General features: G+C 37.0%; 1 protein-coding gene across 1 annotated transcript in view; it reads left to right on the top strand.

Annotated features, from left to right (window-relative positions):
- Nucleotides 1-13,667, top strand: part of Mrc1 (mannose receptor C-type 1) — a 94,222-nt gene extending 80,555 nt beyond the window's left edge. The window contains exons 24-30 of the mRNA XM_034511122.2: nucleotides 3,592-3,824; nucleotides 6,224-6,389; nucleotides 7,280-7,429; nucleotides 9,327-9,440; nucleotides 9,955-10,119; nucleotides 11,468-11,509; nucleotides 12,661-13,667. Coding sequence (XP_034367013.1) covers nucleotides 3,592-3,824; nucleotides 6,224-6,389; nucleotides 7,280-7,429; nucleotides 9,327-9,440; nucleotides 9,955-10,119; nucleotides 11,468-11,509; nucleotides 12,661-12,914 — 1,124 coding nt within the window. The 3' untranslated portion in view covers nucleotides 12,915-13,667. The remainder of the gene's footprint in view (nucleotides 1-3,591; nucleotides 3,825-6,223; nucleotides 6,390-7,279; nucleotides 7,430-9,326; nucleotides 9,441-9,954; nucleotides 10,120-11,467; nucleotides 11,510-12,660) is intronic.
- Nucleotides 13,668-13,885: the final 218 nt, after the last annotated feature.

Here is a 13,885-nt window from a genome sequence, read left to right on the forward strand (position 1 = left end):
CTTGTCTCTAGGCTCCATTACATTAGCCCTGTGGTAAGGAAAAATACAATGTGGAGCAGGCCAACACATCCATGTCACAGTGGCTGGGAAACAAAAGGGAAAGAAAGAAAGGGCTATTGCTTCATTATAAAAGTATCTTTTATTCTCCAGATATAATTGTCATTTTAGAAGCTTACTGCTGAATAGGCTCAGGTTTTCGAGTTCTTTCTAATCTCTGACTGGCTGATTCAATTTAGTTGTCCTGGGCCAAACTCCTCTTCAAGCTGACTGATTCAAACTGGCTTCTCTTGACTTCTGACTGAATTGCTCTGCTTGGCCTCAAACTAACTCTGGCAATCTGTTCCAATCTTCTGACTCTTTCTTATTCTCTGGCTCATTCTGTCTTCACCTGTGTCTAGCTTGTTCTTTCTATAGCCTGTCTCTATAAAACTCCCCCCCAACCCCCACACTGCTCTCTTCAGTATCCCCTTTCCAGTCTATTCTTGTGAGACTGGGGTGTATTCTATGTCTGATTCATTCTGCCAAATTGTTCTCTGATTCATCAGTTTGTCTGCCCCTCAATTAGATATCCTTATCCAACATAGCTGCTTCCTTCTACAAACTAAACTTACCTACATTGTTAGGGATTAAAGGTGTGTATTTAAGGGCATGTCTGTATTCCAGCCAAATCATTCTGTAATCCAGGATGTGTCTGCAATTCTACCAGATTATATATTCAGATATGATTCTTTGCCAGAGCAGCCATGTTACATGTTAATCCATCCATCTTTAATTTTCTTCTTCATAATACTGCCATGAGCTAGTGATGAAGCTTCTGGAAAGCACATAGTGGGACAGGAGGGATGTAAGAGTATTGGGCAAGACCCAGGTCCGATCCCAGTGCCCACATAATGTATCACAACCATCTGTAACTCCAATCCAGGAGATCCAATGCCTTCTTCTAAACTATATAAACACTTTATGCATATGGTATACTAATATGTATGCACAAAACACTCCCACATAGAAAATAAATAAAAACTAAAAAGTTGCCTAATCTAGCCATATGGAAACAATCTCTCAATATTTGGTAGCATTTCTTTTCTATAGATATTTAAGGAATAAGTACAATGGACTTAACACTCAAATGTCTTGATTATGTATTAACTTCTGTAAAACTGTCTGTTTTGCTGTTCTTGTTCCTCCTTCTCCTCCTCTTCTTCCTCCTCCTCTTCTTCACTTCACTTCAAGCCTCATTTAGCACTTTTAATGGTCCAAAAAAAAAAAAAATTCCTATGGCATGATGCCCAGTTCTCCTAGGCTGGGAAGTTTTAAGGCTTTCGTGTAAGATGTGATAATTTAAGAAGTTTGTTTAGGGTCTCTTAGTCAAAGGACCCTGTACCAACACAAGATGGCAGCAGCAGCAGAGGAGAGGGAGGCTGATATTTCCTGAAAATGACTTATGATTAAAGAGCATGACTGAAAAGAGAAAGTTTGGTACCTCTTAGGTACACAATAAGGCAGATGTTTATGTTGAACAGGTTAGAGAATTAGCCCAGTTAGGACCTGTAGCCAAGCGTAAATAGAACTGGCCGCTACTGATTACTTTTCAGTAAAGACCCAAGTGTTTGAGGTGTGCCTGCCACACAATGTCCGTTAAGATCTCTTTACTCTGTCATGGTCAGGGACAATTTTAGATAATAGGTAAATAAATGAAAGTGGATGCTTTCCAATAGAACTTTACAGGCACAAATTTGATTATCATATAATGTCAAGAAACATTAATCATTTATGCTCCCACCCCCAAAAGCAAGTTGTAGTTTATATGTTACAAAACCAGAGAAATGATCAGATTTAGCTTTCTTCCTGTTTGCTGGTCTCTGCTCAGTGGCATTAGCTAAGGTTTACAGGAACAACCTCTGCTTCCTATGTCTTAAGTGGGTGCTTTAGAATCCACATAGAAAATAGCAGTAAGTCCAAGCTGGGACATTAAAGAAAGGAGAAAAGACTTGTGTTCAAGGGGCTCCAAGGTTCAGAATTAATTTCAATAAGACAGCACTAGTTTCTACAGGCGTATTACAGATAGAGTTGGATATATATAAACGTGAAATCAAAAAAGGGCTGCAGGGGTTTCTTTTAGGAAATATATGTGTTTATTTTTTGTGTGTGTTGGTTGCAATCCTGTCTGTATATCATGTGCATGCAGCACTTGAGAAGATTAAAAGGCAACAGGTACTCTGGGACTTGAGTTACAGATGGTTGTGAGCAGTTAGTGCTAGGAACCAAACACATGGACTCTGAAAAGGCAACATGTACTCTTAACCATTGATCCATCTCTCCAGCCTCAGAAAAAATCCTTGATTATGCCATTTGACCAAGAGAAAAAAAGCAAAGACTAATGATGGCAGGAAGACAGATACTGTTTAATTTGTAGCATTAAACTGTGGCCTTTCTTTTATAGGGGCACTAGATCACAGAAGATTTTCAAGAGCCTTTGTTTTCTACTTAGAAACTATATATATATATATATATATATATATATATATAATATTTATATATGTGTGTGTATGTATATATATATATATATCACTTTATACATAAAATTAAATTAAAATTGTTTAACATATATAATATATGTATATATATTAAACAATTTTAATTTAGTTTTATGTATAAAGTGATATGCTTTATATGACTGTGTACCATGTGCATGCCTGGTTGCCATGAAAGTCAAAAGAAGGCATCATATTGCCTTGAATTGATGTTGTGGATGTTTTTCAGACATCATGTGGTTGCTGAGAGTTAAACCAGATCCTCTTCAAGAATAACAAGTGTTCTAAACCGCTGAGTTTTCCTTCTAGACTCATATATATGTGTGTGTGTTTGTGTGTGTGTGTATTAGATATAAATAGTGTGCATATACATATGTAATATGCGTATACACATATATGTATATATACACATACAGATGCATAATCATATAATGCATATATATATTACAGTTTAGAAAGTGTTTAATCAGACATACTGATTAAAAATAAAGCTTTGTGGGCTAGAGAGAGAACTCAGTCAGTCAAGTGCTTACCTTGCAGATGTAAGGAGTTCTATCCCCAGAAGCAACATAAAAAGACACATGAGGTGACACACACTTATAATCCCAGCAGTGGGGAAAAAGAGACAGGTGGATCTTTGAGGCTTACTGTCCAGCCAGCTCACACTCTTTGAGGAATTCCAGTTCAGGGAGAGGCTCCTTCTCAAAGTCACAATGTTGGCTTCTAGGGAAAGAAAGTCAAGGTTGACCCCTGGTTATACATGCACATGCATACATATGTGCACCCCTACACATGTGCTACTCTACACACATCAATGTACACAAATTTGTACACACAGAGAGACAGAGAGAGAGAGAGAGAGAGAGAGAGAGAGAGAGAGAGAGAGAGAAATACTAGTTTTATGTTGTAAAATATGTGGTGAAAATATTTTTAAGCCCTGCCAGTTTGGACTTAGGAATTTGTGTTTACATCTATGATGGATGAGCAGGAAGTTGAATATTGAAGATACTCAATTATTGGCTCACTGACAATGCTAATGAAAATAATCACTCTATTCTAGACCCTTCCTTGCCTGTTTCTCCAACCACAACTCCAAAAGATGGCTTTGTTAACTACGGTAAAAGCAGCTATTCCCTTATGAAATTGAAGCTACCATGGCATGAAGCAGAGAAATATTGCAAGGATCGTACTTCCCTGCTTGCTAGCATTCTAGACCCCTACAGTAATGCATTTGCATGGATGAAAATGCACCCATTTAATGTACCCGTATGGATTGCCCTGAACAGTAACTTGGTAAGATGCTAAAACATTCACAGCTCAACATGATTGATAAATTATAGTCAAACGTGTTTCTCTTTCTGTTTCTTCAGTTGAACATTTACATGAGGCTCCACTGTCAATGGCCTAGTGACCTAATGATAACGTGTCAGAAACCAAACTGAGAACAATAATACAATAATTGGCTTCGAATAGTTATATCCAAATTTATATTATACATCTAAACAGCTCCATTCATTTGTTTATTCCTCTCCAGACTCATAGTTACACAGCTGCGGCATGAGAAGAGAAAGTAGGTCAGGAGCATAGGGAATGGGGATGGGATACTTAATGTTTTGTTGCAAAAGAGTTTAGAATTGTTATGAGTCCCAGTCTTACAGAGTTTCCATCTATGTATGAGAAGTGTTTCGTTGAAGTCTCATCCTTTTATTCCAAAGCAGAAAGAGAAGGGTGGAGGACTGGGGCAAAGTGAGGGATGAAGCTCCAACTCAGAGAGGCAATAAGGTAGAGAGACTCCTGAGACATACATACCCACCATTCCTCCACCCACCTGGTAGCTAGCAAATCAGCAAGCAGCATTGCAGAGGTCCTGGGGCAGGGGAGCGGCTCAAGAAACCTTGTTTAAAAAATTCAAACCATTCTCTTTTTCAGTACTTGGGTTAAATCTGGACCTCACATATGATAGGCAAGGGTTCTACTACCGAGCTTTGCCCTGATCCCAAGATACTCACCATTTTAAGACATAGCTCAGGGTAGTAAGAGCTGAGGGAGGGTACCAGAGAGGATGAGAAGGAAGGAAAGGTATAAAATTGGATAGTGGATTGAGGTCAGGTTTTGCCAAGCTTTAGGCTGTGATGCAGAGATGCAAGCTAGGTACTTCCTCAATAGGGTGAAGAATATTTAAAATAATTAGCCCCATGTGGTTTTGGTGATTGTGCTTAGATAAGAGATTTTCATATTTCTGTTGACTATTTTTTAGATAATTAATGATCTGATAAATCATTCAATTCTTCTCATAATCGTGTTTCAAATTGGCCATCAATTATATTTTGAAAGATGAAATACTTTTCCTCAATGTCAAAATTTATGAGTAGAATAGTAATGCTATTTTCATGACACGTCTAGAGTCGATGATATGCAAGAATAATTTGAGTAAATGAGAGAATGCTGCACAATTCCACCTTGAGATAAAATGTGTTTTTAATTTTTCCTGTTGTGTCTTTCGTGATTGTCTTGGTAAATTAAATGATGGAATTAAGATGAAGAAAGTGTTGCAGCCTTAAACAATTATTTCTCCTTGGCTAATGTTTTATAACGTTGTACTTAGGCATTACTTCTAAAACCATTTTTAGATTATGTGCTATTATTGATAAGTGGTAATTTTTATATTACTATTAGCTTGGATGTGATCATACATTTGTTTGTCTACATTTAATAAGAAAATATGCCAAATGTGAAAATGAAGTAAAACAACCAGCTTTTTAAAAATAGCACAATCCACATAGTTGAAAGGCCACTGATGTCGTATCAAGACCCCCAGCTCCTATAGAGTCTACAAGGATAAATGGACTCAGCTATCACTTACCATTGCTGTCTCAGCAGCAGAACAAGATCATGAGAACAAATGAGGCTTTCTTTCAGGATTAGGTGATATGGATGTTACTTTAATTTCAGTAAGATAAACATTTTATTGTTATGAGGATCCAACGTCTCTTTGGCCATGAGAAGCCGAAAGCAAAGGCAGCTTTATGGAATAAGACACATTCTTTAGTCATTGTCTTCTTTTCTTACCAATCATCTTCTTTAAAACCATCAGTTGTAACTCTTTTCCTCAATTTTTTATTCATACATATAGTTCTGTTCATGTTTTTCCATTCCCCCAACCCCTTCCATCCAAGGGATCATTTTCATCTCTGTACCCACCTAATGTTCTGTTTTCATTCTCTCTCTCTCCTTCCCTCTCTCTTTTTCCCTCTCTCTCCTCTCTCCCCATCCCTCCCTCCCTCTCTGTCTCTGTCTCTGTCTCTCACACACGCACACACACACACACACACACACACACACACACACACGTCTCAAAATTCTCTCTCCTCCTTCCTTTCTTCTTCTCTAAAAAATAAAGAAAAGAAAGAAAAACAAAAAGTGAAATTTAACAACAAAAACCATTTTAAAAAAAGCAAAACTACTTTCCAGGTTGTGGACCTAAAGATGGCCATGAAATAATCACTTTTTCAAAAGGGTGCTTTTACTGAATTTGAGTTAGTAGCATGACTTGTAATTTATTAAAAGTTACTAATGTTCAAGGTTCTGTGTTCAGTTATAGCCTTAAGTATTATACTTATTTCTTGCTTGTTTCTTTCATGTTTTATATGAGAAGTAAGACTGAAGCTTCATGATTGTTCTTATTTGTTCAGACCAACAATGAATATACTTGGACGGATAAATGGAGGGTGCGGTACACTAACTGGGGCACTGACGAGCCCAAACTTAAGTCAGCATGTGTTTACATGGATGTTGATGGCTACTGGAAGACATCATACTGCAATGAAAGTTTTTATTTTCTCTGCAAAAAATCAGATGGTAATTGAATATACAGAAGGGGTTTGGGGAATATCGAGTTGTCTGAAATAAACTATTACCCATCACTGCTGACTTTATGAACCAGTAGCTGAGAGCAAAATAGGCTGTCTGATCAACCTAACAAAAAGATATCAACCAATATGCACAGGTCAAAATTTGCATCATTTTTAGGATGTACTTGCTCGTGATAGATTTCTGAATGTTATTGAAATTGTCCTCTGAATCTACAGTGACAGATTCTCCAAGAAGCTGCCCTTCCCTTCGGTGTCAGTACATCTGCTTCAGCAGAGTTATACCAGGATGCATACAAATTAAGTACAATCAGCAAAGCTATGGACACAGTCCTAGAATTCAAGCTAGGGCAGTTTTTCACAGCTGTCCTTAGCTAAGAGGACATTACAGCACTTAGAATCTCAGAAAAGAAGTGGCTTGACAAGGAAATCCACTTCATTAATTATTTTGACATAATTTGTTGAATTCTTACCACTTTTATTTGTTTGTTTGTTTGTTTGTTTGAGACAGGGTCTTGCTATGTAGACCAAGCTGGATCACAACTCCACCTGTCTCCAGAGGGCTGGGTTTAAAAGCATATACCACCACTCCCAGCTTTAATCTCAAACATCATTGCAGAAATCTAAACATCACTAACTGTAAATTATGAGGAATAAAATTCATGGCCACTGTTTTCTATTGAAATACATTTGAAACAATAAAGTAAATGAAAACCCAAGAAAAATGGTGGCTCTCAATAACGAACACCAGTAAATGACACGTAATGGTAGAGAATATAATTTCCCTTAGCTATAAAAATAAGATTCCACAGATTGCAGTAGCCCCGGATTTATTTATGATTTATTTTGATTATGCTTTAAATACATGTTTACTTACAGAAATCCCTGCTACTGAGCCTCCACAACTGCCTGGCAAGTGTCCAGACTCAGAACAGACTGCGTGGATTCCTTTCTCTGGCCATTGCTACTATATTGAATCTTCTTTTACAAGAAGTTGGGGTCAAGCTTCCCTGGAATGCCTTCGAATGGGTGAGTGCCATGTTTCCTGAAAGAAAATCCCATAACAATCTATTTTTAGATCAATGATATTAAAATGTTATAAATTAAAATATAAGGTGTCTAAGTGCTTTTCTATTATTTTCTGTTGCTGGGAATCAAACATAGGGCATCCCTAGGAGAGTGCTCTGCAGCTTTGCTAGCGAGCTACATCCCAACCACATGGGTAGTTTTTAAAAATAATTTTCTATTAACAGAATAGTCAACATCATTTCCCACAAATGAAGAATCTGAAGAATTTAGGTTTAAAAGCCCTCTTATTAAAATACAAAATCTTTCTATCCAAATACTTAAGTTCTTAGGGTTCTGATCCTAAGTTACTCAAAGCGTTATATTTCCTTATCGCTAATAAATTTAGATTTTATAACTGATTAGGAACTGACTTTTTATTATTAATAGAAGTGGTTTTTTATGCCTATCTATTTTATTTGTAAGGAAAAACCAAACCAAACTCAATCTCAGAAACAGCAAGGATAGCTTTGTTGCAGTTGTGTTGAGACAGGGTCTCACATACTCCAGTGGCTTTGAATTCGAAATGTAGTCGTGGATAACTTTGAACTCCTGATCTACCTGCCTTTGCCTCCCAAGTGCAGGGATAGCAAGCATACAACACCATGTCCAAGTTAAAAAGAATTTCCAACTCACAATGGTTCATTCAACTTAAGCTTTCTGAACTACACAATGAATTTATTGAGTTTCAGCCCCACTTGATCCTAAGGAACCTTTATTTCCTGTTTAGTTACTTTGTTAGTGGTTGTCATGAGGATTACAATGAACTTCATAATTTGAAAAGAACTCCAAATTTATTCTGACACCCCCTCTTCCCCCTGTGGCTACTGGATTTCTGGTTTTCACTGTGATTGTTGGGATTTTGGCTTTCAAAGGTACCATGGGACTAGAGAAAGGCTGTGGGCATATTACCATGATCATATTCTCAATCTCTCTCTCTCTCTTTTCCTTCCTCCCTCCTTCCCTTTCTCCTTTCCTCTCTCTCTCCTTCCCTCCCTCCTCTCTTCCCTCCCTCTCTTCCTCTCCTTCCTGTCCCCCTTGAATCTTTGCAAGCCCATGACTAAGAAAGTGCCGCCATTGTTTCACAGAGGACTTGCAATATGCCTTTGACTTCTCAAAAAAAATTTTTTTTTAAATCCTTACATGTTGCTTAAGTGCTTTGTTTTTAAATTTTACAATGAATATACACAAACGTTATTTTCAATTTTAGGTGTTGTTTTATTTAGCAGATAAAAGGAGCAATTCTCTTTGATCAAAACTATGTCAGAAGTATTTTAAAATGCCTAATAGCTGTGAAGTATATTCAATGATGGATTAAGTAAGCATGCAATTAACAGTCACTGAGGGGCTAACTCAGAACTCAGTTTATAGAATGTATATCCACATGGTTCAATATTACCTCTCCAGATTCAGGATGCCTGGGTCATGCCAGGATTCTGTGCTCAGTGCTGGGACCCCAGGCAATAAATTACTTATGTGTGTGCTTTATTGTTCTTATCTGGAAAATGAGTTAACAAAAGTATCTATTTTATGGTCTTAGAAAGATTTAGTAAAAGAATGTTTGTGAGGTCCAAGGCAAACTGTCATGACTGTTTAAAATATATTAGTTATTGCTAAGCTGTAGGATTTTACTATAAAGGCAAACACTGGTGATTGATGAGGAATTATTAGTTATATGCTGTCTGAAAAGTGTTCAGTTTTCTCTTCAGTCTTTGAATAATTCCATACATGGCCCTGGGCTAACAATCCTACAGTGTACTGAGCCTTGAGTAGAGCTCAGGTTGTCATTTATTGTTCTTAATATCAGGAATATTCACAGGAATGCTCTCAGCTATTCTCATTATTGCCTTACACTTTGCAGGTGCCTCTCTGGCTTCCATCGACAGCGCTGCTGAATCAAGTTTTCTGTCATACCGTGTTGAGCCTCTTAAAAGTAAAACCAATTTTTGGATAGGCATGTTCCGAAATGTTGAAGGTAACTCTTATGAAACCATTATTTAATAGCTAATATTTTTAAATGTTGTATAGAAAACAGTGTTTTGGTTCCAGCAAATCATGCCTTAAATAATAATTAATCTGTGGTGAGTTTGAAAAGTTAAAATCATATTTTATTTGCAATAACCAAAAGTTTAAACAACCTACCTATTGTCCAGCCCTGAAAGTTGTCAATTAAAAAGCTCTCCTGTAGCTATTAGTTAAAAAATATTCAGAGAACAGTTTTTTCTTCCCACCATAATAAAAATGCTAGAGAAATATAAGTGTACATTTTTCTATTAAGTAGAAATAAAATTTCAACTAACAATCTAACAAATACATTGTTTTTCTTTTCTGTAACAATTTTCTATTAGTGTCTTGCCTGATAGAAGTTGTAGAAACCATTGATTCTTGCATAACATAATAATAATAGGCTAGGAATTTTATGTTAAGGAGAGGAACATAAAAAGGATTATTTTTAACTTGTGCTTTTGCTGGTTTTATTTGATGACCAGGAAAGTGGCTTTGGTTGAACGACAATCCTGTCTCCTTTGTCAACTGGAAAACAGGCGATCCCTCTGGCGAACGGAATGATTGTGTAGTTTTATCTTCGTCTTCTGGCGTTTGGAATAATATCCACTGTTCTTCGTACAAAGGATTTATTTGTAAAATGCCAAAAAGTAAACATTTTGTACTATGGTTATATGTTCCCAGACCACCATCTCTTTCTGACTGTAACATGCTGACATAGTGCTAGAGTAGTTGCATCCCTTTTGTGTATCTTTCCCCGTTATTGGTGGGAATTTGTCCTGCCATAAAGATCAATCTCCACCTGTAGCTTTGAGTGAAAGGTGATGGCTCTGCCAAACCTTGGTTTACTGGTATATTTTAATGTTGTGCTAAGTTACAAGCAATTTGGACAGCCCATCTCCACAGTGCTACTGCACTAGGGAAAAGGGAAGAGCAGTCATTAGTTCACATCATACGAAGCAAGAGAATTAAGTCATATAAAATCAGCCCAGTCTTCATCTGAGATTAAGTGGTAATAGCATGCAAAGGGAAACAACAACTGGTAAACCTCCGTGTGCCACTGACTGTAATTGAGTGATATTTTTATGCCATTCTACCTGATGCATGATCTTTCCCAAGAGAAAAGTTATTTGTAGGAATCTGAAATAAATGAGGAGGCCTGGGGTTGTTCAGTGACAGAGCCCTTGCTTGGCATAAATAGGACCCTGACTTTGATTCCTATGATTGTAATCACTCAAGCAAGCAAGTGAGCAAGCCAGCCAGCCAGCCAGCCAGCCAGCCAGCCAGCCAGCCAGCCAGCCAGCAAGCAGTGAACATAGTTCTGTTTCTTCAATAGGTCTTATTGTTTTGGAACTGTGTAGATTTTTAGTTTATAACTGTACTTTAAGATTCTACACCCTTTGGTATAGAGCTGTGGTTACAGTCTCTGGACCAATGTTGGTGTCTTACTTTACTTTTCAGTCAATTGTCTTATAACAGTTTAGACTTTGCTGTGCCAATTTCAAAACCTGTAGTCTAGATTACCTTAGCTACACATGGATTTTGTAGGTGTTGAGATGTATTAATGCTCACATAAAACTTGAAGTTTCATAGTTTCAAATCTTCTAGCATATTCAAACTTATCCATATGTATAGGATGCTACATTTGGATATAAAAACATAAAGAAAGATGGATGGATGGACAGGTACAGACAGGTAGATAGGTAAGTGTGTAGATAGGTAGTAGATAGCTGAAGGTACAGATAATCTTTCTATTTATATGCCTAAATCTATATTTATGGATATCAATCACACCATCTGGGCATTCACATCATCACATGACATGACATCAGATCAGATCACAATGCATCAGATCACATGAGAACCCATCAGATTACATCATATCAGATCACATTACAGTTAACAATGGAAGATGTCATGCATCTTTGACCTGAATACAATTTATCTACATTTAGTTATTATAGATTTTTCTAACATTTGTTTTCCATTTTTCAACAGTTATTGATCCTGTAACTACACACTCATCCATTACGACCAAAGGTAAGATCATTATGAAACCTCAATGCCACCATTGGTCCTATGATTCTGCTTTTTTTAAAAGCCATGGTATCCCTCCTTCTCCTCCTTCACTTTCAGTAGACTGCCTCACGCTAATTTTTATCATTAGGCCACAATCCACCTTTCATAATGTTTAAGAAAAATAAATTTATATTTTTATCTTAAAAAGTTCTTGAAGATGTTGCTGAATTACAAAAAGTTGCCTTGTGAGATCCTATGAAAGACATTTCCTTCAAGGTCTTTTTAGGTCTCTCTTTTTTTGTTTGTTTGCTTTTTTTTTGTTTGTTTGTTTTCATCTTTATAGACAACATTAATTAGGTAACTAATCGTATTTTACCTATTTTGGTGGTTGCTACAGGAAATCAAAATGAGATCAGTGGCTTGCTAGTAAATACCTTATTGATCGCGTGAATGACATTTGTTTATTAATTATATTCAGAAGTTCAGATTTCCATTATAATGAAATTTCCCCTAGTTTTAAAATTTTATTTGTAATTGCTAAACCAACCACCACCACTTTATTTTGTCTCCTGAAAGCATACTTGTAAGCAGCCTTACATAATTACTTTAAAAAATTTTACTACTTATAATATGTTTGTGTGGGGCTGTCTGTGTGTGTGTGTGTGTGTGTGTGTGTGTGTGTCTGTGTGTCTGTGTGACAGGCTGCTACATATGTATTGGTGCCTGAAAGAACAAGAGAAACCATTAGGTTTCCTGGAGCTAGAGTTACAGACAGTTCTGAGCAGCTGGCAGTAGATGCTGGTACCAAACTCTGGTTTTCTGGGAGAGCAGTAAGTGATCCTAACCACTGAGACTTCCCTCCAGCCATCCTTCAATTATTTAATTATTTTGATGCAAGAAATATGTGTGAATTCTACCTGATGCACTACCTCAGTGTTACATAGAGAGGTGAAATATTCTACCAACCCAAAACTCAACTGAACATGTTAAAGTGTCCTCTATGTCACATTGACTCCTGCCTTCACATCTTGTGACAAACACCATTTTAAAGAATACCCATATGTTGAAGCTTCCCAGGAAGATCAGCTGTGCTGCTTTCCGAAGCTTCTGACACCCACCCTTTCCCCCCATGCTTCACTTGTTTGGTTGCTAATGGTTTCATTCGTCTGTAGCTGACCAGCGGAAGATGGATCCTCAGCCCAAAGGCTCTTCCAAAGCAGCAGGAGTGGTCATCGTGGTCCTCCTGATTGTGACAGGTGCTGGCATTGCCGCCTATTTCCTTTATAAGAAAAGGCGTGTGCTCCACATGCCTCAAGAGGCCAGCTTTGAAAACACTCTCTACTTCAACAGTAATCCGAGTCCAGGAACAAGTGACACGAAAGATCTCATGGGCAACATCGAACAGAATGAGCATGCTGTCATTTAGCATTCTGATGCGGTTGTCTTACATTCGAAGTTCATGACGTCTTAACTAAAGGTTTCAATTTGTTAATTCAGTATGATTGTTTCTTTTAAAAAAAATAGCACTGGGTTGTGTTGGTCTGTTTTTTTTTTCTTCGCCTAATAGAATAATAATTGCTCATTTTTCTATCCTGGCAAGATTAGAGAAACAAAAAACAAAAGAGGGATAATAATGTTGATTGTTGATTACCACTTTTGAAGATACCTTTGGTGAATACACAGCACTACAGTCTCCACACCGCTACACTGGTGGTAGGCCTCATGTCAACACCACAGATGTCAAGAGCTCTAGAAATAACCACGTAAACCATTCAGGGTATTTTCAAGACCTCCCAGAGATGTGTTATGAGCTGAATTGTAATTCAACATTTAGAAGACCATGTTAAAATAAACAAGTGCACATAACCCCAGATGGAATAAGAATGTATTCCGTTTCTTTTTCAGCAGTCCTCATTCATGTCAATTATTGAGGACTGTATTTATCCACATGTAGAATAATAAAGCTACTGAGAATCTTGTTTGTCCCAGGCAAGGTTTGGCAGGCTGAATATTGCAAATGCGTTTTGTGTTCTGTCGTATGTATATTAGGAAGGTGACTATGTGAAGAAAAAACCCTGTAAATTTACATAACTGGGTGTACTTAGATAATAAATAGTGCTATTTATTATCTAATTAATGTGATGAATTAATGTGAAATAAAAATTAAAGATGACATCTATTTTAATTTTCTGTGACCTTGTTAAGTACACATTTGCTTGAACATACAGTTTAGCTGCTTTACATTTAACTATTAAAATCGATGAACGAATTGTAGAGAAATGCCAACTGGATTTCATCTCTGGGTGACTACTGTGGAACATGATCTTTTATTTTTTATAAAAGCTACACAATCGCTTAAGATCTAACAATCCATGACATCACTATTAGGAATGAGAA

Source organism: Arvicanthis niloticus, chromosome 8, assembly GCF_011762505.2.
Source record: "Arvicanthis niloticus isolate mArvNil1 chromosome 8, mArvNil1.pat.X, whole genome shotgun sequence".
Lineage (NCBI taxonomy): Eukaryota > Metazoa > Chordata > Mammalia > Rodentia > Muridae > Arvicanthis > Arvicanthis niloticus.